Source organism: Jaculus jaculus, chromosome 15 (genome assembly GCF_020740685.1).
Source record: "Jaculus jaculus isolate mJacJac1 chromosome 15, mJacJac1.mat.Y.cur, whole genome shotgun sequence".
In the NCBI taxonomy this organism is placed as follows: domain Eukaryota; kingdom Metazoa; phylum Chordata; class Mammalia; order Rodentia; family Dipodidae; genus Jaculus; species Jaculus jaculus.
Window position 1 is genome coordinate 4507405 of NC_059116.1, and position 23668 is coordinate 4531072.

Genomic DNA, 23668 nt, shown 5'->3' on the forward strand with positions numbered 1-23668 from the left:
CAGTACTTGAGTGGAGCTGTGAAGAGTGGCTAAGCCAGGCGATGCTTGGAGCAAGGAAGAAATGAGAGTGAGAGTACAGAAAAAAGGAGCAAGATGGATCCATGAGATCCCCCCCCCCCCCAGAACGGCTAATGGCCACTCATGGGTGCCAGGAGGGGGCAGTTAAGATTCCTCAGTGGTGTGGTCACTGGCACGTCATCCATCTCATGGTAGATAATCTCCCATCATCCCTGCTCACACAGACAACCCCGACTTAACTCAATGGGTTAAAAAAAAAGGCATGAAAGTAACATGGGGAATAAGAAAGTGTCAGTGAGGCTGGAGAGATGGCTCAGCAGTTAAGGCACTTACCTGCAATGTCTGACAACCTGGGTTCAATTCCCCAGTACCCACATAAAGCCAGATACACAGAGTGGTGCAGGCATTTGGAGTTTGTTTGCAGCTGCTAGAGGCCCTGGCACACACATTCTCATTCTCTCTCTCTCCTTGTAAATAAAATAGATTTTTTTTTAAAAAAAGAAAAGTGTTGGGCTGAAGAGGTTGCTTAGTGGTTAAGGCACTTGCCTGCGAAGCCTAAAGACCCAGGTTCAATTCTCCAGGTCCCAAGTAAGCCAGATGCACATGGTGTACGCATCTGGAGTTGGTTTGCAGTGGCTGGAGGCCCTGGTACACCCATTCCCATCCCACCTCTCTCAAATAAATAAAAATATAAAGAAACAACAGTGTCAATGGGAGGGGGATAAGAAAGGGTAGTTGTGGGAGGGAGAGAATAAGATAAAAATACATTATATTCATGTACGAAAGTGTTAAAAACAGAAAACAAAATAGAGATTAAAAAAATAAATGATATCCGGGTGTGTTGGTGCTCGCCTTTAATCCCAGCACTCGGGAGGCAGAGGTAAAGAGGGATCGCCATGAGTTCAAGGCCACCCTGAGACTACATAGTGAATTCCAGGTCAGCCTCGGCTAGAGTGAGACCCTACCTCAAACCCTTCTCCCCAAATAAATAATTAAGTGGTAAAGGTATATGTATACCAAAGAGTTATGATACATTTCTTTATGATTTAAAAACAAAAAGACAATAACACACAAGAAAAAGATTTACAAGTGAGCATGGGAAGACGTGCCTGTGTCCTGGCCTGAGGGGTGGGGAATAACAGTGACAGCGCATTAGCAAGAACTGAATAGCCACACAGGCTTTTCCACTCGGCCGCGTCAAATTTATTTGGCCAGAAACAATTTGTGGTCATGACCTTTTACGCAGCTAATATTCCTCCCCTCCATGCCTCCAAAGCACATAGAGAACGGATGCAAAGGCTCCAGGTGTGCTCACTAGCGCAGCCTTCCCAAACACTGTGTAGCTCCCAGAGAGGTTCTTTTTATTGGCATTTCAGATTACTGAAAGGTTATCTGTGATCTAGATGGATCACAATGAAACTGAAGGAGAACACACTGTAATGCGTGTGTGTGCTTTCCTCACTCAGCTGGCCATGCCTGCCCGGCGTCAGGGAGGGCAGCCTGTTGGGGGAGTGGGTCCCAAGGCCTTCTAGAAAATACCACCGGAGCCAGGGATGCAGCAGTTTATACAGATGGCTGGGCAGAAGCTCCCGCCAGAGTGACAGAGCTCTTGGCATCTTCCCAAGCATCTTGTGTGGCTCTTCTGCAGCAGTTGCATGGGACTGCCTCGTGCCTTAGTTTCCTTTTGTTGGAAATGATGCCTTGGAGCCTTAGTCTGTCTGACAGCCATGATGGCCTGACTCAGTCGTCCTGGGCTCTGTCCTGTGTAGTGGCTGTCTCTACTTTGGGTGTCTTTTCTGTGACCCATGCATTTGGTATTATTTCAGTATCTTAAGTTCATTGCCTTTCATCCAGCAAGCCCCATACTGCTTTCATCACTTACATGTTAGGGTAGAGGAGATGGATGTTAGAGAATGAGAGGATTTCTTCTTTTTTTTTTTTTTTTTTGGTTTTTAAACTTGATTTATTTGGGAGACAGAGAATGGGCATGACAGGGCCTCCAGCCACTGTAAATGAACTCGCAACGCATGTGCCCCCTTGTGCATCTGGCTTACATGGGTCCTGGGGAATCGAACCAAGGTCCTTTGGCTTTGCAGGCAAACGCCTTAACCACTAAGCCATGTCTCTAACCCATTTTTAGAAAGGGTTTCATGTATCCTCAGCTGCCCTCAAACTCACTGTGTAGCTGAGGATAGCCCAGAATTTCTGATCCTCCTGCTTCCACCTTCTGAGTGATAGGATTACTCCCACATCTGGTTTATGTGACCCTGGGGTTCAAACCCAGGACTTCATGTATACTAGGCAAACTCTCTGCTCGCTGAGCTACATTCCCAGCCCAGAAGATTGTATTTTTCAAAAATAAACCTATTTTTAAAAATTATTGTTTTTATTTATTTGCACAGAGAGATAGAAGTGGGGGGTGGGGGGATGGGCATGCCATGGCTTCTTGCTGCTGCAAACTAACTCCAGACACATGTACCACTTTGTGCATCTGGCTCCATGAGGTCACTGGAGAACCAAACCAAGGCCGTGAGGCTTTGGAAGCAAGCATCTTAACCCCTGAGCCATTTCTCCAGTCCAGAAGATTGTATTTTTGAATCTTTAATCACAGCACTTGAGTGGAGCTGTTTTCCCCGTCTCTAAAGTGCTCACTGAGAATACAGAGTGAATTCCAGGTCAGCCTGAGCTACAGTGAGACCCTCACCATCTACCTTATTATTGTTATTATTTTTAGATTTTTTTTGAGGGTGGTCTCAATCCTCCTACCTCTGCCTCCTGAGTGCTGGGATTAAAGACGTGCACCACCACACCCAGCTCTACCTTATTTTTTGAGGAAGGGGTCTCTCATTGAACCTGGAGCTCACTAATTTAGCTAGACTAGCTAGCCACTTATCCCCAAGGATCTCCCTCTAGGAGGCATTAATTCCCAAAAGTCCATCAGCTGGGAACCTAACATTCAGAACACCTAAGTTTATGGGGGACACCTGAATCAAACCACCACACTCTGCCACTGGCCCCCATAAACTGTTAACCATCCATGATGTAAAATGCAATGCATTCAGCCCATCTTTAAAAGTCCCTATAGTTTTTCATCAATCCCAATGATATTCAAACATCCCCATAATCCAATGTCTTTTAACTGAGACTTAATACCAAAAAATCCCCCCAAAACCCATAATGGCACAGGATAAACATTCACACTGCAAAAGATGGCACTGGGCATAACAAAGAAATACTCAAACCAATACAAGATTTAAGACCACCAGGGCAAACATCAAACTCTGTAGTTTTAAGTCCAACAACTCTAGCCAGTGACAAATCTCCAAGTCTGATAATTCTAACCCGTAACAAGTCTCTGGGTTTCTAATTCTGCCCCTCCAGCTAGGCTACTCACAGTCCTAGATAACCTGATCTGGGGCCAGCAGCTTTCCTTACCAGCCATCTCATGGTCCTGGCATCTCCACTGGGTCTCTACTGCAATCCACAGTTCATCCTCGTGGTCCCAAGGGGTCTTCCTGCAGGCATCCAGCAAACCTGCTTCACACTGCCTATGGCCATTTCCAAAACATAAGACTGTGTCGCAAACCCAATGACCCTCTTTTTCCTGCATTTCTTATACTCCACAATACCAGGCAGGGTGCCACTGTGTTCATCCAGGAGGGAATAAAGCAGACTTTGAAGAACAGGACACTCCTTGAGCACTCAGGCCCCTTCCAAAGAATCTACATTCTTCCTGTTGCCCCAGTGCAGGTCAGATGGCCCAATCTCAAAGGTTATAATTTCTCAATTGCAGCTAAATAGGCAACAGTTCACCCAAAGATTTTTCTTCCTGTGCCATATCCCTCTGTTCACACCCATTCATTTCTTTTCTTTCTTTTCTTTTTCTTTTTTTTTTTTTTCTTTTGGTTTTATGAGGTAGGGTCTTGCTCTAGCTCAGGCTGACCTGGAATTCACTATACAATCTCAAGGTAGCCTCAAACTCACGGTGATCCTCCTACCTCTGCCTCACAAGTGCTGGGATTAAGGGCATGCACCACCATGCCTGGCCACACCCATTCATTTCTACACAAAGCAACCCTGCATAACTTCTCAGGACATGGGCATAACAACAAGCTTCTCACACAAACTGCTAGCCCAGTCCAAGCAAAGCTCTTTCTCGCCCTCTTAAACCAAACCTCACAGTCCGTAATTCTTACTGCATTCAGGTCTTTCAACGCTGACCAGAATAGTCCATCAAGGGGTACTTACAGCACTACAAAGCATCTCTTATGCTAAGGTTTCAAATCATTCCACATCCCTCTTGAAAATCCAAAAGGCCAAAGCCACACAGTCAGGTGTCTAGCAGCAATCCCACTCCTCAGTACCACTTTACTGTTGCAGTCAGGTTCGCATTGCTGGTAGAAATCACCCAACCAAGAGCAGTTTATGAGGAAAAAAAAGGTTTATTTTGGTTTATAGGCTCAAGGGGGAAGCACCATGATAGCAGGGGAAACGATGGCATGAACAGAGGGTGGACATCACCCCTTGGCCAACTAAGGTGGACAATAGCCACAGGAGAGTGTGCCAAGCACTGGCAAGGGGAAACACCCATAAGCCCACTTCCAACAATACACTGCCTCCAGGAGGTGTTAATTCCCAAATCTCTATCAGCTGAGAACCTAGCATTCAGAACACCTGAGTTTATGGGGGACCCCTGAATCCAACCACCACACCATCTCCACCCCCACCCCAGCTCTGGGATTACAGGCACGTGTCACCACAGGGCAGCTTTTACATGGGTGTAAGGATCTGAACTCAGGTCCACACGCTTGTGTGGCACGCACTTCACTGACTGAGCCATGTCCCTGCTGGGGGTGGCGAGGCCCTCTGTGGAGTGAGGCTACTTCCAATGGTCTCCATGGCCTGGCTGAGCACCTAGGAACACAGAGACTAAGGGAAGGGCGATGGCCACACCTGGCCTGCACCCCCAGCCCTCTCCTCATGCTCAGTTGGGTTAGTGATTCACCTCTTCTCCTCGACTTGGCTTTTCCCTAAGAAAGTTACAAGCATGTACCCTGGTAGATTCAGTGTTTACATTTGGGTCAAGGGCTCCTGATATTAACCTTTCAAGACCATGTGATGGGGAAAGGAGAGGGTGGTGGGAGGGAATTGAGATCATGGTAGATTGTCTATATGTATGGAGGATGTCAATAAAACATTAATGAAAGACCACATGTCTGTGCAATGGCAGCATACATAGTGCTTTGGGGACATAGCAAGATGTTTTCCTGGTTTTTGCAATGTTAGGATTTGAACCCAGGCACTTGTGCTTACTGGGTAAGCACGTGACTAGTGAACTACACATCCTTAGTCCTTCCCTAACTTCATCACCTGCTTTTCCTGAGTCCCAAGGGAAGTCTGGCTGTCCTGCTACTTCTCTGGGATTCCTCTTTGATTTTTTATTTTTTTACATCCCTGCTTGTCTTTTCCCTCCCTATGTCCTTTTATTGGGTCTGTCTCTCAACTGTTGATCTGGTCTGATGTACCTAGCACTCCCGCACTCCCAGTGAGCCCTGGCTATTAGTCAGTTATTTTGCCATTCTATTACTGGACTTTACATACTATAAACCACAATGTCCAGAAACAAAAGAACAATCTATACCTACATTGAGGGTTCTGTATGGTCTACTATAGTGGTGTGATTCAAGTGTCCCCCATAAACTTATATGCTCTGAATGCTAGGTCCCTAGCTGGTGGGAACTGGAGTCTCTTGGAGGTTGTGTATTGTTGGGGACTGGCTTATGGGTGTTACAGCCAGCTTCCCTTTGCCAGTATTTGGCACACTGTCCTACTGCTGTCATTGACCTGATGTGGGCCAGGAGGTGATGTCCAGCCTCTGCTCATGCCATGTTTTCCACTTCCATCGTGGAGCTTCCCCTAGAGTCTGTGAGCCAAAACAAGCCCACAAGCTGCTCTGGGTCGGGTGTTTTCTGCCAGCAGCGTGAAGCTGACTGGGACATGGAACAGCTGATTAACTCTCTGTGGAGAGTAAGAACGTTGCAGATCCAGAACCAAGTTACTGAGTCCCCTTCATAGCCACTGTCTACCTCTGTGACTAAGCACCCATCCTGGTGACTATCAGGTGAGACTTTTGGAATAGATTCTTTTTTATAAAAACAAAATAGTTTATTTATTTATTTGAGAGAGAGAGAGAAAAAGGAGGAAGAGAGAAAGAGAATAGGCATGCCAGAGCCTTCAGCCACTGCAAACGAACTCCAGATGCATGTGTCCCTTGTGCATCTGGCTCACATGGGTCCTGGGGAATTGAACCTGGGTCCTTAGGCTTTGCAGGCAAACGCCTTAATCACTAAGCCATCTCTCCAGCCCCTGGAGCATATTCTTACAGCCCCTTGACGGCCACCAACCCGAAAGCTAAGAATGTCACCATCTAGCACCTGAAGCCTGTGGAAGAGAGTTCCCCGCTTCACTGTACCTCACTTGCCTCATAGTTATCACAACTCTGTTTGGAAAGTGCCCTGACTTACGACCTTCTTTTGTTCTGTAACTATAAAGATTTCATGAAACTGTTTACATGTTACCCAGGCCAACTTCAATCTGTGTTCCCAGGCCATGGTCAGTCAGATTCAGCTTAAGAATAAACTATCTTGGGGCTGGAGAGATGGCTTAGTGGTTAAAGGTGCTTGTTTGTCAAGTCTGTCAGCTTGGGTTCAGTTCCCCAGGGCCAGCAATGTGAAGCTCACTGCAATAACATGGATATTGACTTTGTGGTGGCATGTAGTGTAATGAAATGATACAGATGGTCTGGGCTTCGTTGTACCTACAGGTCAGTGGGAATCAATGGACATGATGGGTACTAGGATCAACACACCCTGGAGCTGACAAACAGGAGGGCTGAGGTGAGGATGTGGGGCAAGTCCCTCCTTATTTCTCTGCACAGGTCCTGACTACACAGCATGTCACAGTCCCTTTCTCATTTCACAGTGGATTTCATGTGTGTTTCGTGGCTTGCTCTTCTCTAGAACAGGCAGGACTGCTTGGGTTAGCCCACTTCCACTTAAGACCCTGTTAGTCAAGATCAGCTTCCTGTGGCCTAGATGTTCAAGGACAGGTGAGTGCAGATGCACAGCAGAGTTCTATTCAGCAGTATGGGAAAAATGAGATTGTGAAATTGGCAGAAAGATAGGTAAACCTGGAAAGCATCATATTAAGTGAAATTACTCAAACTCTGAAGACCAAAACCATGTGTTCTCTCTGATTTATGGGTCTTAGCTTGTAATAGCTGCAAGTATATATATATGGGGGGAATGGGAATACACTCTATAAAAATAGAATTGTAACCAAAAGTGAATAGAAGAGATGAGCTGGGGCTGGAGGGATGGCTTAGCAGTTAAGGCACTTGCCTGCAAAGCCAAAGGACCCAGGTTTGATTCCCCAGGACCCACGTTAGCCAGATGCACAAGGGGATGCACATATCTGGAGTTCATTTGCAGGGGCTAGAGGCGTGCCCATTCCCCCTCTCCCTGCCTATTTCTCTATCTCTCTCAAATAAATAAATAAATATTTTTTAAAAGTTAAAAAAGATAAATAAATGAGCTGGGGGCTGGACAGATGGCTCAGCAGTTAAGGCACTTGCCTATAAAGCCTAATGACCCAAGTTCAAGTTCCCAATACCCAGATAAGCCAGATGCACAAAGTGGCACATGCATCTGTAGTTCATTTGCAGTGGCTAGAGGCTCTGGTGAGTCCATACTCCCTCCCTCCCTCTCTCTCTCTCTCTCTACCTACCCACCTACCTACCTATCTATCTTATATATGTGTGTGTGTGTATACACATATATATGCTTGCAAATAAATAAAATGACATTAAAAATAATACAGAAGGAATCACTTTCCATTTAGTATCTGACCAGGTTTGAGAATTTGTTCTCATTTTCTGATCTCTACTAGGGCTCTGTACTGTCAAGTGGTTTTGGTCATGGTTGGTTGGTTTCTAACCAACAATACTTTTTCTCTGAACAGAAGAACATGGAACACAAGGCCCTTCAAGGACAAGCTCATCTAGAAACTGTAGGGTAAGAATGTGGAAGCCCCGTGAGGATTTATGGTTGATGCCTTCAGGTGCCAGTCACTGGGTCCAGGGAGGGATTAAATTCCACAAAAATGCAGGAGATCCCAGGCTCATGGACCCCAACTTTTGAATTCTTATCTGAGTTAGCAAAGAATTGAAAAAAGACTCTGAAAAGGGTAAACGAGTTATGCATTTATTTTAGGGAGAGTTTAGAGGGAAGGCTGGCAGGAAGCCCCAAGCCAAGAAGAGATTCTCCCTCTTTTCAATCTCACAGGGAGAGGAGGGGAGATGGAGAAACTCTCCTTCACATTGCCTGGGAGGAAACCCTTAGAGAAGGAAGACGCACATACATGCATGCATGCATGCACATTCACAACACACATACATACATATATGCACACACAGTTATACAAACACACATGCGTGCATACATACACAGCACACATACCCACATACATATACACACATACACAGACACCCATACCCATATATACATGCAAACACAATACATATATACACATGCACACATGGCACATATGCACACACACATACACATACATAGCATGCACATACATACACACATATACATAAACATTCACACACATACACACGGAAAGCAAAGCAGGAATGCCCAAGCTACAGGACCCCTCACACGGGAGAGCCACGCAGACTGAGAGCATGTGGAGGGCTCGGGGAGTCAGGAAAGATGCCCACAGCAAAACAGGAAGCCCCAAGACAAGTCAGGAGAGTGCAGAACGGGAAGAAACCCTCCTCTGCAGCCATGTCATGAAGGAGGAGAGCTCACCATGGGGACTGACCTGGAAGCAAAGACCAGGGGGGTGAAGGCTGCGGGGAGATGGTTAGGAAGAAAGCCTCCAGACCCAGGACACACATTTCTCTGCCTGCTTTCCAGTGCCCTGGAAATGCCCCTGTAGCAGCAGAGAGATCCTCCCGTTCCCAGTCAGGCTGGGCACGGGCAGAGCTTCCCTAAACAAGACCTGGGACAGTCAGGGGACAGGAGGATTGAAAAGGACCAAGAGGTTTACACATGCAGTCAGGCGCTCTTGTATGGGTCAGGCATCTACTTAGGATGAGTCCCGTCATCAGATTCAGGTGTATAAGGGGGAGACCTGATTGGTTGCTGGGCTCAAGATGATGGCTCAGAAGTGGCCTCCCAGGTGTGCCAGGCCCGAGAGAGCTTGAAGAAGCAGAAACACTGCTGAATTCTTGCCTGCAGCTATCTTGAATGAGAATGGATCAGACATGGGTTCTAGTCCCTCCAGGGCAGGCAAGGTGACATCCATGTTCTCCTGAGGCCCACTGCCTATAAAAAGCTACCTTGCTCCATTTACTATGTAGTCTCAGGGTGGCCACGAACTCACAGCCATCCTCTTACCTCTATCTCCCACGTGCTGCAATGAAAGGTGGGCGCCACCACACCCAGGATCTCTTTGGTTTTTTTGAGGTGAGGTCTCGCTCTAGCTCAAGCTGGCCTGGAAGTCACTATGTAATCTCAGACTGGCCTCCATCTCCCAGTGATCCTCCTACTTCTGTCCTCCAAGTGCTAGGTTTAAAGGTGTGCGCCACCATGCCCAGTTCTTCGGCACAGCACTCACTGCTCACAGTTGCCCACAAGGCAGGCCTAGTCTGATTGTCCAGAAGCTACAATCTGAGTTTGGGAAATCAGTCCACATCCTCAGGTTACACCCCAGCGTTACAAATTGAATTGTTCCTCTCGAAAGTTCAAATGTTGACGTCTTCACCTGCCGGCACTCAGCATTCGACCACGCTGAACACCCGGAGTCCGTGCAGACGTAACTAGTGAAGTAACTAGTGCAGTGAGCTCCGAATGGACACAGGTAGCCATCCAACGGCAGGACTGTGTCCTCACAAATGGGCATCTTGGAGAGAGATGAAAGTGGAGATCACTCTATCTACAAGACAAAGAAGGGACAACGCCCACTAGAAGCTAGAGACAGGCCTGCAAGTCATTCTCCTTCCCAGTCCTCAGAAGGAACCAGGTCTTCCCTTCCCAACACCTGGACCTCAGATTTCAAACCTCCAGAGCTGTGAGATTCCCATCTACAGTTCATCTCTGCCCACCTGCAGTGAGTGGTATCTGGTAACAGGCCCAGCAGAGCAGTCCACTAGGCTCACTGAACCAGACACCTGATGGAGTTCCCACGACCCTGTGAAGCCAAGGTGTGGCATGAAACTGCTGGGCAGGGAGGACACAGCCTCAAATAATACTTTGAGTGATATCTCTGAGGGTTATGGGGAGTGTTCAGCATTGAGAATCTCTCTCTCCTTTTAAAATTTATTTGCTAGAGATAGATATATGATTGATTGATAGCTAGATGATAGATAGATATAATGGGCATGCCAAGGCCTCCTGCCATTGTAAACAAATCCCAGGTGTATGTAAAACTTTGTATCTGGCTTTGCATGGTTACTGGGGAATCAAACCGGGCCTGGGAGTCTTCATAAGCAAGCACCTTTAACCACTGGGACATCTCCCTAAGTGAGTCAACAGGGGCCATTGTGGAAAAGGTGGCAGAAGGAATGTAAGAACCAAAGGAAAAGAAAGGAATCCTTGGAATATGGTTTTTCCATACTGTCTTCCAGACACAAAGTGGCCATGGGTCAAACAGTGGCTGATTCTACCTACACAAGGCCTACATAGTAGGAGAGGAAAACAAAAATGATGACACATCAAGGGGCTGGAGAGATAGCTCAGCAGTTAATGGCACTTGCTTGCAAAAGCCTGACAACCCAGGTTCAATTCCCCAGTTCCCACACAGAGCCACGTGCACAAAGTGGTACATGCTGGAATATGTTTGTAGCAGCAGGACACCCTGACTTGCTAATACTTTCTCTATCTGCTTCTTTCTTGGTCAGTCTCAATCAAATAAGTAAATAAAAAAATTAAAAATATTTAAGCTGGGCATGGTGGTGTACACCTTTAATCCGAGCACTTGAGAGGCAGAGGTAGGAAGATCACTGTGAGTTTGAGGTCACCCTGAGCCTACATAGAGCCTACATAGGGTCACAGAATTACAGGTCAATGTGGGCTAGAGTGAAACACTACCTCGAACCCTCCCCCCCCAAAAAAATCAAAATGACCTCAAAATAGAAGAGAGACTAGTTGGAAAGAAGGGATTCAATGGAAGGGGATGGGGGGGAGGGAATGGGAAAGTGGTGGGAAGGGATTATGGTCATGGTATATTGTCTGTATGTATGGAGGTTGTCAAGATCAAGTTAAATTTTTATTTCTTACTATAAAGACAAAGAAAGATATGTCTGAGGGTTTTAGAAGTGCTGAGAAGTGAAAGGGGTATCAGGCCCACTGACTCCTGGGGGTTTGTCTGCCGTACCGTCTGTTCTCCTGCCACAGCCTACGAGAAGAGGCAGGGAAAGCAACACAATATTTGGCAAGCTTGATGACAGATGCCAAGAAGTGACACAGGCGTGTGGGAAGTGATCCCCAGACACACTCCCCAGGTTTCCGGACCAACAGGTGATTGTAGACATGGCTTTGTCCCTGGTCACCACCAGCTGGGTTTGTTTGCAAAGGTGATTGCTGCTAACTGGCCTGCTTTAATTCTGGCACACTCCCCGACTAACAGCCCTGCTGGCTTCCTGGAGACAAGCGGGTCTAGAATACTGCTGCTTGATTTGCCAGGGAACTAGTTGAAAGGCTAAATGGGTACAAGAGCCTCTAATTGGCATGACAAATAAATGATGAGTATAAAACATTTCACAAATTAAAATGAAATCCAACTGGTTAGAGTAACTGGGGCTCCTCATGTACTCATGACATGCTGAGAGTGGCGTGGGCTGAGATCCTAGCTCCAAGGACCCATGACCTTTGATCTTTCAAAGGAAGGGACCCGTCAGCCCAAATAACACAGGGCGTCTCAGAGAAAGCAACTGTGTTATACAGAAGGAAAGCCTTCCTTCTTTCCCTCCCGTCCCCTTCCTCCTTCCCTCCCTTCCGTGACAATCTCCTTGCTATTTATCCTAGGCAGGTCTAGAAGTCACTCTGTAGCCTATGGTGAACTTGAATTCTTCCTGTTCCAGCTTCCCAAATGCCAGAAAGATTCCAGACATGTGCCACCATGCCTAGGTAAAGGTGTTTCCTAATGGCTTCTGTCTGGCAGAGGTTAGGACACATTCCCCTAAATGTGGATGGTGCTTTTTTACATGCAGCTCATTTGGTCAAAACAGCATATTAACATTCCCTCAAATCCATCCAGAGAGCAGGGTATATTCTGAGGGGAGCGGGGGAAAAGTAAAGCACAGATGTTTCCATCCTTGAGTTTTATTTAAATTATCCAACTGGAAGGGAGACTTCTCACTGCACACAGTTTTGTAATTTTTGCACTGGAATATGTGAATATAGATTTGTTAAGGAAAAAAGCAAACACAATTAACATTAATTTGTTTTTGAAAGATTGTCTACATATTCAAAATGCATCACTGGTTTCCTTACCCAGCATTCCCCAACACCTCAGGTTCTTTCCCATCCAACCTGTCTTTCTCCTTGCCACTCACATACCCAAGGGGCATCCACTTTCCACTGAGGGATGCCAGGCTTCAGCTCACTTGCTATCAATGATCTGTTGGATAACTGCCAAGAGCTCCATGCTAAATTGCGTGGTATGATGAGGGGGTGAGAGGAGACACAGCTGCAGGGCTCACAGAGGCAATCTTCATAACTAATAACTCAGGAATTTATGACTGTGGAATACAGAAGCAACCTTCCCTGAATGAGGTCTTCCTGGAGGGGCAGCTACTGAGAGCTAATTTCTAAAACCCTTCCCTTGTCATGCCCCACAATCATGTGATGCCCTGGGCTGTGGTGGCACCAGTCGGTCTTCCCAATGTGATTTAGGGCACAGGCTTTGGGTCACAGAATTCTTCCTGACCATCGGAAGGGCTGGAGACTTGAGTTCAGCCATGCAGGCAGCAGGAAATGTCTACATGGTACAGCACCAAGGAAAACTCTGCAGCTGCTGGGGGGACGGCTCAGTGGGCACAGTGCTTGCCACCTTCAGCTTCAGCACCCAAGTTCAGGTCCCCCGAGTCCATGTAAAATGGTGGGTGTGGTGGTACACATCTGTACACCTGCACGGGAGAGGTGGACACTGGACCCACTGGCTCTACCTTACAGGGTCCCAGCTCAATGGAGAGAAAGTAAATGTTTGTTAGCTTTTCCTAGTTGTGATCAGAATATCTGTGAGAGGTGGAAGAGGTGGTGGAACAAATGTAGGAGCCAAAGGAAGGGTGGGACTGCTTGCAACGCAACTGTTCAGACAGAAATTGGCCTCGATATCCACAACCTCGCGATGCCTAGCACTACCTTCACAAGACCCTCATAATAAGAGGAAAAGATGAGGAAATCAAAATAAAAGAGAGAATAATGGAAAGAGGGAGGGGATATGATAGAGAGCAGAGTTCTGAAGGGGAAAGTGGGGGAGGGGTGGGAATTATCATGATTTATTGTCTGTAAGTATGGCAGTTGTCAATAAAAACAAAAATCTGAGAGGGCTGGAAAGATGGCTCAGCAGTTAAGGCACTTGCTTGCAAAGCCTTATGAGCTGGGCTCAATTCTCCTGTACCCATAAAGCCAGCGGTGCATGCGTCTGGAGTTCATTTGCAGCAGCTGGAGGCCCTGGCACACCATTCTCTCTCTGTGTGTCTTTGTCTCTTCTCTCTCTCTCTCTCTCTTTCTCTCTCTCTCTCTCTCTGCTTGCAAGGTAGGGTCTTACTCTAGCCCAGGCTGACCTGAAATTCACTCACAGTGATCCACCTACCCCCAACCTCTGCCTCCTGAGTGCTGAGGATTAAAAAAGGCATGCACCACCATGCCTGCCAAATAAAATATTTTTTAAAAATTGTGTGTGGGGGTGGGGAGGGAGGGAATTACCATGGGATATATTTTATAATCATGGAAAATGTTAATAAAAATTTAAAAAAAAGACAAATAGTCACTAATAACACTCACTATTTAAACAACCCTGTGATTTTCATCAGGGGGACATTTGAGGTGTTTTTTTTTTTTCTTTAAATTCTTCCCATCACCAAGTCAGTGGCTGAGTCTCTGGGTGCACCTGACAGTGGTGGAGGTTGGAAAAAGCAACATGAGCATGAAGTATGCAGCCTTAGAAGACTTGCAGGCTGGAGAGGTGGCTCAGCAGTTAAGGCTCAGCATTGTCTGCAATGCCTAACAATCTGGGTTTGATTCCCCTGTGCCTATGTGGAGCCAGATACATAAAGTGGCCCATTCATCTGGAGTTTGATTGCAGTGACTGGAGGCCCTGGCTTGCAGGACAAAAAAAAATTGAAAAATATCTGTGAGAACTTGAAGGGATGATTTATTTATTTTGGCTCATGGTTTGGTCAATGGTCATCTGGCTCTAATGCTTTGGGCTTGAGGTGGGCCTGGACACCATGGAAATTGGAACATGTGGAGGAAGAGGGTAAAGATGTTCATATGTGGAGGATAGGAATGTGAGTGTGTGTGTGTGAGAGAGGGGGCAGAGTGGGAGAGAGAGAATGAAATGAATATATAGGAGAATTATTCCCAGGTGACACTCCCTCCCACCTCTTTTCAAGGTAGGGTCTTGCTCTAGCCCAGGTTGACCAGGAATTCACTATGTAGTCTCAAGCTGGCTTTGAACTCACAACGATCCTCCTACCTCTGCCTCCCGAGTGCTGGATTAAAGGCGGGCACCACCATATCTGGTGATACTACCTTGTAAGACCAGCTCTACCTCTCCTCTGGCCAATGTTCTGAGTAAACAGGTCCTTCCATTCTAGGTCCTACCTCGGCAGTTAAAAAGCTCTGTTGCTTAAGTGTGCAGAGTCAGGCTATTTTTTTCTAATATTTGCAACCATTTTGAAAAGTCCAGAAAGATGTCCTATGGCCATGGTAGTTGATGAACAGTTACTCACCCAGAAGTCTATGGAGAAGGATGAAGGAGGGAGTTTTCCTGGAAGAGACGAGGTGGGAGTGTTTCAAAGGGGATTGTTTGTTGGTTAAATGAAACCTTCCCTGCCACCGGACCTCTTTGAGGTTGCTCATAAAGCCTAAGGGTCACAGTATAATGTTTGTTAGGTTAACATATGGTATTTGTTGCATCAAAAAAACTGAGTTTTTTAAGGTAAAAGTGTGCAAAATAATAATAGTCAGTGTACTTTGAACAGATCGTCCAACCTCTGCAGAAGAAAATGATTTTAAAAAGTCACAGGAAGCCAGTCGCGGTGGCGCACGCCTTTAATCCCAGCACTAGGGAAGCAGAGGTAGGAGGATCACTGTGAGTGTGAGGCCACCCTGAGACTTCTTAGTGAATTCCAGGTCAGCCAAGGCTACAGTGAAACCTTCCCTCGAAAAAAAAAAAACAAAAACCAAAAGTCACAGGGGTAGTAAGAAAGAGATCCTCAGCAGTTAAGGTGCTTGTCTGAGAAACCAAAGGACTCAGGTTCAGTTCCCCAGAGCTCACATAACACCTGAAGCTCAATGGAGAGCATGCATCTGGAGTTCATTTGCAGTGGCTGGAGGCCCTAGCACACCCATTCTCTCTGTCTCTCTTCTCTCTACTTGCAAATAAATAAATAGATAAATAAATAAATAAAATTCCCAGGGACTAAAGTGCTTGCTGTGCCAGAATGGGTGCCTGAGGTTGGATCCCCAGAACCCACACAATAGCCAGAAGCTATGTGGGGCTTCTGTAATCTTAGCACATCTCCAGCAAGATGGGAGGTGGAGATGAAACTGACCAGAAGGTGGTGGACCAGCTAAGCTTGAGAACTGATCAGTGAGTAACCAGAGACCTACCTCAAAACCAGGTGGGAAATGAAGAGCTACACCGGTCTCTTTCTTCAGAAACACATGGCCACTACCCATCATGCGCATGGATATATTCCATCGTCCCTTGAACTTTCTTTGTCATTCTGCTGATTCTCTCATTAATGCGCTCATAAGACTTACTATAGTCTCGCTGCATGAGACTTGTACTTTTGTTTTTTAACATTTTGAAAAGTCCATGAGGGTATTCTTGGCCTGTGTGCATGTGGCACATCATAATCCAGCCGCCTTGCCACAGGGATCAACAAGCACCATTGATGGTGCCACGTCCCCTCAGGTTCAAGCTTTATTGAAGAGTTCCTTTGCTTTCCCAACAGTGCGACTGTGCATTTAATTAAAAAAAAAAAAAAAAAAAAAAAACAGTTCAGCATGCTGTACTGAAAGAGGTCTCTCAGAGCTTCATCTTCCATGTTGATCAGAATGGAAGCTCTGGCTGGGCATGATGGTGCACACCTGTCATCCTAGGAACTTGGGAGGCTAAAGCAGCAGGATGATTAGGAATTTGAGGATAGTCTGCACTAAACTGTGAGACCCTCTGCTTCAAGAAAGTCACTCTGGGCTGGGGAGATTGCTCAGTGGTTAAAGGTGCTTGCTTCCGAGGTGAAGGACTCAGGAAGCCATAATAAACCTCGGAATCATCAATAGGTCTAAGTTTCTGCTCCCTAGCAAGGTCTGTTTCCTAATAAGGGAATGGGCTGTCTGCACCATGCCTTCCTGTGGTCATAGATAAGTTTGCTTAAAGTTCTTTGATACATATAGCCAATCACAATAAAGGTTACCTAATCTGTTTGGAATTCCCCTAGCTTCCTACCCACAAAGTTTGCCCATCAGCATCCTAAGCCTATCAGAAAACAAGTGCAGTTACTGCTTAAATCAACCAATAATATAATCATTCCCCTACTTCTCCCTACTTCTTTGTTCAAATCCCTATAAAAACCCTGCCCCTGCTGCTTGGGGCTCTTGTTCCAATCCATTGCACTGGTGAAGTTAAGAGGCAGAGCTTAAGCCCAAAATAAAGCTCCTTGCTTTTGCATGTGTGCTTGATTCTCCTTGGTGGTTACTGGAGGGGAGGCAGCGAGAACTGGGCATAGCAGAGGGAAGCCTGCTGGCCCTCGTTTGATGCTCTAGTACCTCTCTAAAGCTAGGTGCACAAAGTGCACGTGTCTGGAGTTCACTTGCAGCGGCTGAGGGCCCTGGTGAATCCACATTATCTCTTCACGTCTCTCTGTGTCTCAGTCTCCCCTACTGTAAAATGCAGGGAGAGTCACAAGGTGGATGAACCGTTCTAACCCTCCCCTTTTTTTTTTATTGACAACGTCCATAATTCAGACAATAAACCGCGATAAATCCCTCCCAGCTCCCATCCTCAGCTAGTTTTGATTTTCTTACTCTCCTGCGGGAGGAGGAGGCATGTCACTAGCGGGAGGGCTCGAGTCCTTAGTGTATTCTGAGCCAGCCGGAACCTTGGCTACTTCTCTTTGTCTCTCCTCTGTGGATGTATGAGGTGCACCAGTCTCTTCCACCACCAAGAATCGGTAGGCCTGACATAAACCCTTTCCTCCCGTAAGCTGCTTGTGGTTGGGTGTTTGTCCAGCAATGAGAAGGCAACTACCACAGTCACGCAGCCTTCCCCTGGAGGGCGGCGGAAATGCGCAGGCGCTTGCTCTGGGCCTGGTCCGCGTGGTGCGCGGTTTCCGTCACTTCCACTCGCTCGCTCTGGGCCTGGTCCGCGTGGTGCGCGGTTTCCGTCACTTCCGCTCGCTGGCTCTGGGCCTGGTCCGCGTGGTGCGCGGTTTCCGTCACTTCCGCTCGCTGGCTCTGGGCCTGGTCCGCGTGGTGCGCGGTTTCCGTCACTTCCGCTCGCTGGCTCTGGGCCTGGTCCGCGTGGTGCGCGGTTTCCGTCACTTCCGCTCGCTCGCTCTGGGCCTGGTCCATCTGGTGTGTGGTTTCCATCACTTCGCTGCCTCTGGGCCTGGTCCATGTGGTGCGTGGTTTCTGTCACTTCCTGGACTATTTCTGGAGACATAAATGTGCTGTGGAGAATCCATGAACAAAATTATTGCCGTTAGGGGTCCTGAGCCCAGGGACCAGGCTGATAGAGGTAGTTGACCTGGAATATATAGTCCTAAGTGCTTGGAAACCACGACAAGATTCGTCATCCAAAAGGAGATGAGAATAGCCCTGTGAGCACGTTGAGCAAGTGAGTAAATGGCCCGACAATGTCCTGTGAAGACCCTTGAGCTTGGCAGGACCATATTCCTCATAGTGTGTGAAGCTGTCCATGCGGACCAAGGTCCTGCTGCAGAGCCAAGGCTTGTGTGCTCCAGATGCTCTTCCTGGTAACTTTAAACCGATTATTACTGGTTTCTAAAAAAGAAGGTTTACTTCAAAGGAAAGAATTTTTTTATTTTAATTTTTAAAGAGTCCTTCTATGTCAGTCTAAAAATAACTCCTCACCCTCAATACCAGGTCCCTTCTCCAGTATCTTATAGGTGATGACTCATCATCCTAGCCTGTCCTTTTATTTTAAAATATTTTCTTCATTTATTTATTTGAGAGAGAGAAAAAAGAGAGAGAGGAGGACAGAGGCAGAGAGAGTTAGTATGGGCACACCAGGGCCTCCTGCCACAGCATATGAACTACAGATAAATGTACCACTTTGTGCATCCGGCTTTATGTGGGTACAGGAGAGTTGAACCCAGGCCTTCAGGCTTTGCAAGCAAGTATCTTTAGTAGCTGAGCCATCTCTCTAGAGAAGGATTATTACTGATGAGAGAAGGCAACTACTGCTCATGGTGTCTGTGTGAGGGAAGCAAGTGACTCACCTCTCAATTCTTTTTTTTTTTTTTTTGGTTTTTCGAGGTAGGGTCTTACTCCAGCCCAGGCTGACCTGGAATTCACTATGGAGTCTCAGGGTGGCCTCGAACTCACGGCAATCCTCCTACCTCTGCCTCCCGAGTGCTGGGATTATCACCTCTCAATTCTGTTGTATTGGTGGGTTTTGGAAGTGGCTAGGAAAGGAGGAATAACAAAGCAAAACAGGAGGGAAAGAGACTGGAAAGAGAAGACAAGGCTGTCCAGTTCTGGGAACTGACAAAAAGTTGCAGAGGAGGGTAGCTTTCCCTTTGGGGCAGGTGTGAGTAGACAGGGTAGGGTCTGGACAGGCATGGGTGTAAAGAAGATGCTTGTGTGAACCTTGTGGGCTGTCACGCATCAGTTTAAATCCATCCTTGTGACATATATCAGCTTATTTGGGGATGGATAGAGAACAAAGGCTTCTGGGGCAACTCCATCCCTATGGGACCTGATGTGGAAATTGGGAGACCATCTGCCAGGTGGCCAGTGACCCTCTCCAGGGCTTCCTGGAATCTTGTTCAATTTTCACAAATATACAACCCTGATGTGCCGGCACTTCTGGCAAAAACACATTTTGGTAAATGTAAAATCGCTAATAGAATTAAATCCCATTCTGCTTTGCATCTGTTCCAGGGCCAATTTACCAGCCCCACAGTAAATTGGCACTTGAACACATTCTCAGACATAAGCCTTGGAGCCTCTGTGGGGAGTCAGACAGGAAGTGTCACAGCCCATCTTTTCCATCTGCTATTGAAGCCAGCCTCCCACTATTCCATTAGATTCCAACTAGACCATTGTAAGAATGTTTTGAGTGGGATAAGAAGTTCTTGGATAGCAAGTGACAGAAATTCCATTTTTCTAGTTTATAACCAAAAGGGGCTGTATTATGGACAGCAAAGTGTCTTGTGGAACACAGAAAAGTAATGTATTTATGTTGGGAACCAGTGGAAGATGGAACTCATATGTGATCAGGACTCACTCCACCTCTTCACTCTGCCCTTCCATACGTTCATCCCTTCAGGGCCCTTTCTCCTTTCTGCAAACATCCACTCTTCTCATCTGGTTCACACAGGAAACATGGCTGAAGATAGCCTCAGCCACCAAAGAAAAGACTCCTGATTCCCAAATGAAAGACTCCCCAGTGCTTTCACACAGATGCCCACCTCTGCACGGGGTCCTGAAGGCTATGGTGGTAGGCACTGTGGCCTGCTGGTTGTGGGGAGGGCCTATAACTGGGGTCGGGATCCTGCTGACATATGCTAGCTTTTGAATGTGATAGTTTGAATGTATGGCCCTATAAACTCAGGTGTTATTATTATGATTAAGCTTCCTGGGCTGGAGAGATGGCTTAGCGGTTAAGCGCTTGCCTGTGAAGCCTAAGGACCCCAGTTTGAGGCTCGATTCCCCAGGACCCATGTTAGCCAGATGCACAAGGGGGTGCATGTGTCTGGAGTTCATTTGCAGTGGCAGGAAGCCCTGGCACACCCATTTTCTGTCTGCCTCTATCTGCCTCTTTCTCTCTCTGTTGCTCTTAAATAAACAAACAAACAAACAAAATTTTTTAAAAAAGATTAAACTTCCTGCTTGAGCCTCTATGAAGGGGGTTAATGACTCGCTCTGAAAACTAGAACTAAAGGGTTAGTGACTGTCGTTAAGACTAAAAGGCCTTGAAGAAACATCAGAGGCATTCAGTCCCAGAGAAGCCTAACAACTCCCCTGACTGATAAACTTTCCTTAACTCAGAAAGCACTGAAGGAACAGTAACCATCTGGGGCATCCTCCCTAGACAATTTGCTGAAAAAGCTTATTCTGAGCAAGGACACAAATACTACAGTTCCTTATCTACTTCCCTGCATCTCATACAGTCTGTTTTTGTTAGGATCCTACTTATAAGCTTGAACCCCTGCCTAGCTCAGTGCTTCAGCCTCCATCCCATGGGAAGGCTGCAGCCCCTCGCTGTGCTTCAATAAACACTCTCTGTCTGTGGAGATCAAGTCCCATGTTTCCCTTTGTTTTTCTCTTTTGTTTTCCTTACAACCTAAAAGGCAGATCCTTGCTACAAGGGGCATGTCACTGGGGACAGATCATGGAGTCCAGACCTACTCAGTGTGTCCAAAGCAGTTTGAGCTCTGGTGGCTTGGTTTGAGCTTGCTGTGTTCGTGTTTGCTTGCTGTAGTTGTCTCTGCTTGGATCTATGAAAGGGGCCAGCTTCTTTCATGGAGTTTCCCCTGGACCTGTAAGTCTGAAATAAACCCTTTTCCTCCCATAAGCTGTGTCTGGCTGGATGTTTCTCCCAGCATAGAGGAGCTGACTACAACTAGCTGCTTATACAGCCATGTGGCTAGTGAGCAGTGGGCCAGTTCCCAGAAAAACAGCAGTCATGTGGATGCAATCTTCTGGGTGTCCATTATACTGCCTGACTGGCTATGACCCCTAGTCCCTACATGCTCTGTTCTGCCTTGCTTGCTGAGGAAGTGTCTTCTTGGAGGCCACCCTCCACATGTGACCCTCTGGCTCAGACTGTTCTCTGCTCCCATGGCTTTGCCTGTTAGATCCCAGGGGACTGAAGTTCACTGAATGCAAGGAACTGTGGAGTTCATCCTGACCCACTCTTTATCACACACATGAATTTCTCCTATTCTTTCCCAAAAACTTCTGCTTGTATACCTCCAGCGAGTCATTACTCCTACAAGAATCTACTTTGTTCTGCTTTGCTATTGTAGATTGCCAGATCCATCTTCCCTCCAAAGTGTCTTCGTTCCCCTATAAGTCCTCACTCTTCCATCTGTCATCCTCCAACTAGTTTAAGGTGGCTGTACTTCCACCCTCACTTCCACTCCCACCTGGCTTCTTGTTTACAACCTAAATAGCCTTCACTTCTTTTGTTCTATTATTGCACTATTACATCCCAATCTTCTTGGCTCCATCTTCAAAGCTCTTCTCTCATGGGCTGTTGTGTGTCAAGGATCCTCTTTAAAAGCTGCTATTAGTACTGAAAACCTTGCTCCAGAGAACCCTCCTCAGCCCGGAGAGTCACAGGCTCTGGCCTCAGACATTGCCTCTAACACTTCTGCTCATTACCCTCACCTTGGGTCTTTTTCATCCCATTCAAGATACATGCAATTTTCTGCCCGTGGAAACTCCATTAGTTATATGGCAATTCCGAGCTCAGAACACAGCCAGTCTTTGACTTCTTCCTCTGCCAGTTGTTCTGCTCAGCCTCACAGTCCCATAGGATTCATAGTGAGCCTTGGTTCTCAATGCTGCAATATTGGGAGGTGGGACCTTCAGGAAGCAATAAGGTCATTAAGGCTCTGCCCTTACTGATGGAATTAGAAGAGTTTAAGGGAGCCTGAGAGTGGGATAAAGAAGCTTGAGGGGACCTGTGTGTTCCCTTTTAGCTCCTCTGCCATTCTATCCCTTCTGTTAGGTGATGAACAGCAACAAATGTCCACTGTTGTGATAGTGAGCCCTGGCTGTTCACTATGCTGGTGTCCTTGTCTTTGTCTTGCATTTCTCAGCCCCCAGAACTAGCTGTGCCCACCTGGAGTGAACCTTCTGTCCAGCTGAGCTTGGGTTGGAGGATTTGGTTGTGGCTCAAAAGCCATGAACTTTTAAAACAATTTTTTTAAACATTTTAGCTAATATTTATTTATGAGAGAAAGAAAAAGGGAGGGAGGGATGGAGAGAGAAAGAGAGGGAGAGGGAGAGAGAAAGAAAGGGAGAATAGGCAGGCCAGAGCCTCTAGCCAGTGCAAATGAATTCCAGACACATGTGCTGCTGTGTGCATCTGGCTTCATGTGGGTACTGGGGAAGTGAACCTGGGTTATTAGGCTTTGCATGCCAGTGCCTTAACTGCCGCACCATTTCTACAACCCCAAACAAAGTTTTTTTTTTGAGGTAGGGTCTTTCTGTAGCCTAGACTGACCTGGAATTCACTATCTAGTCTTAAGACGGCTTTGAACTCACTATGATCCTCCTACCCCTGCCTTCCAAGTGCTGAGATTAAAGGCATGCACCACTACGCCTGGCTCCCATACAAATTGTTTTTTTATTTTATTTTTATTTATTTATTTGAGAGAGAGAGAGAGAGGGAGGGAGGGAGGGAGGGAGGGAGGGAGGGAGGGAGAGAATGGGCATGCCAGGGCCTTCAGCCACAGCAAACGAACTCCAGGTGCATGCACCCCCTTGTGCATCTGGCTAACTTGGGTCCTGGGGAATCAAGCCTCGAACTGGGGTCCTTAGGCTTCAAAGGCAAGCGCTTAACCACTAAGCCATCTCTCCAGCCCTAAACAAATTGTTATTGAGAACTTTAATATATGAATATATTGCAAGTTGGTCATATTCCCATTGGGTTATACTCTTATGTTCCCTCCCTCCCTGGCCCCCTTCTACTGAGGGCCCCCCTCCTCCATGGGGTTTCTGATATTCACTGCAGGGTCATGAACGCATCAGTCAGTCTCTGTGTGTGGGGGCCAGGAGGTGGAGAACAATATCTCAGAATACACCTTTCCACCCTGTGGTTCTTACACTTATTATGCTCCATCCAGAGCCAAGGAGGGTGTGTTGTAAGTCTCCTTTAGTGGTGTGCTGTCAGCAGCCTCTGATATTCTGTGTTGAATGGGTTTGAGTCTACTCAGTGTCTGAGATTGTGTCCTTGGAGGGGGCTGTCAGGCTAGCACTGAGCAGACCTTGCTGAGTCCACCACTTCCTCTGCATTGTGCCTTGGGCTCTGGCAGCTGTAATCCGGCGACTTGTCTTGTGCTTCACAGTCAGCTTTCTTCTCTTGTCATTTGGATGGGTCTTGGGTCTCCTGGCATTTGCCATCATCTGTGAAAAGCAGATTTTGTAGCTGA

At 46.8% G+C, this 23668-nt stretch overlaps 1 protein-coding gene across 1 annotated transcript in view; it reads left to right on the forward strand.

The window, feature by feature from the left end:
* LOC101597096 (O-acyltransferase like protein-like) overlaps positions 1 to 6884 on the forward strand; it is a 67780-nt gene extending 60896 nt beyond the window's left edge. Inside the window, exon 15 of the mRNA XM_045134649.1 lies at positions 6842 to 6884. Within this exon, the coding sequence (XP_044990584.1) occupies positions 6842 to 6865 (24 nt within the window). The 3' untranslated portion in view covers positions 6866 to 6884. The remainder of the gene's footprint in view (positions 1 to 6841) is intronic.
* The last annotated feature ends 16784 nt before the right edge of the window (positions 6885 to 23668 follow it).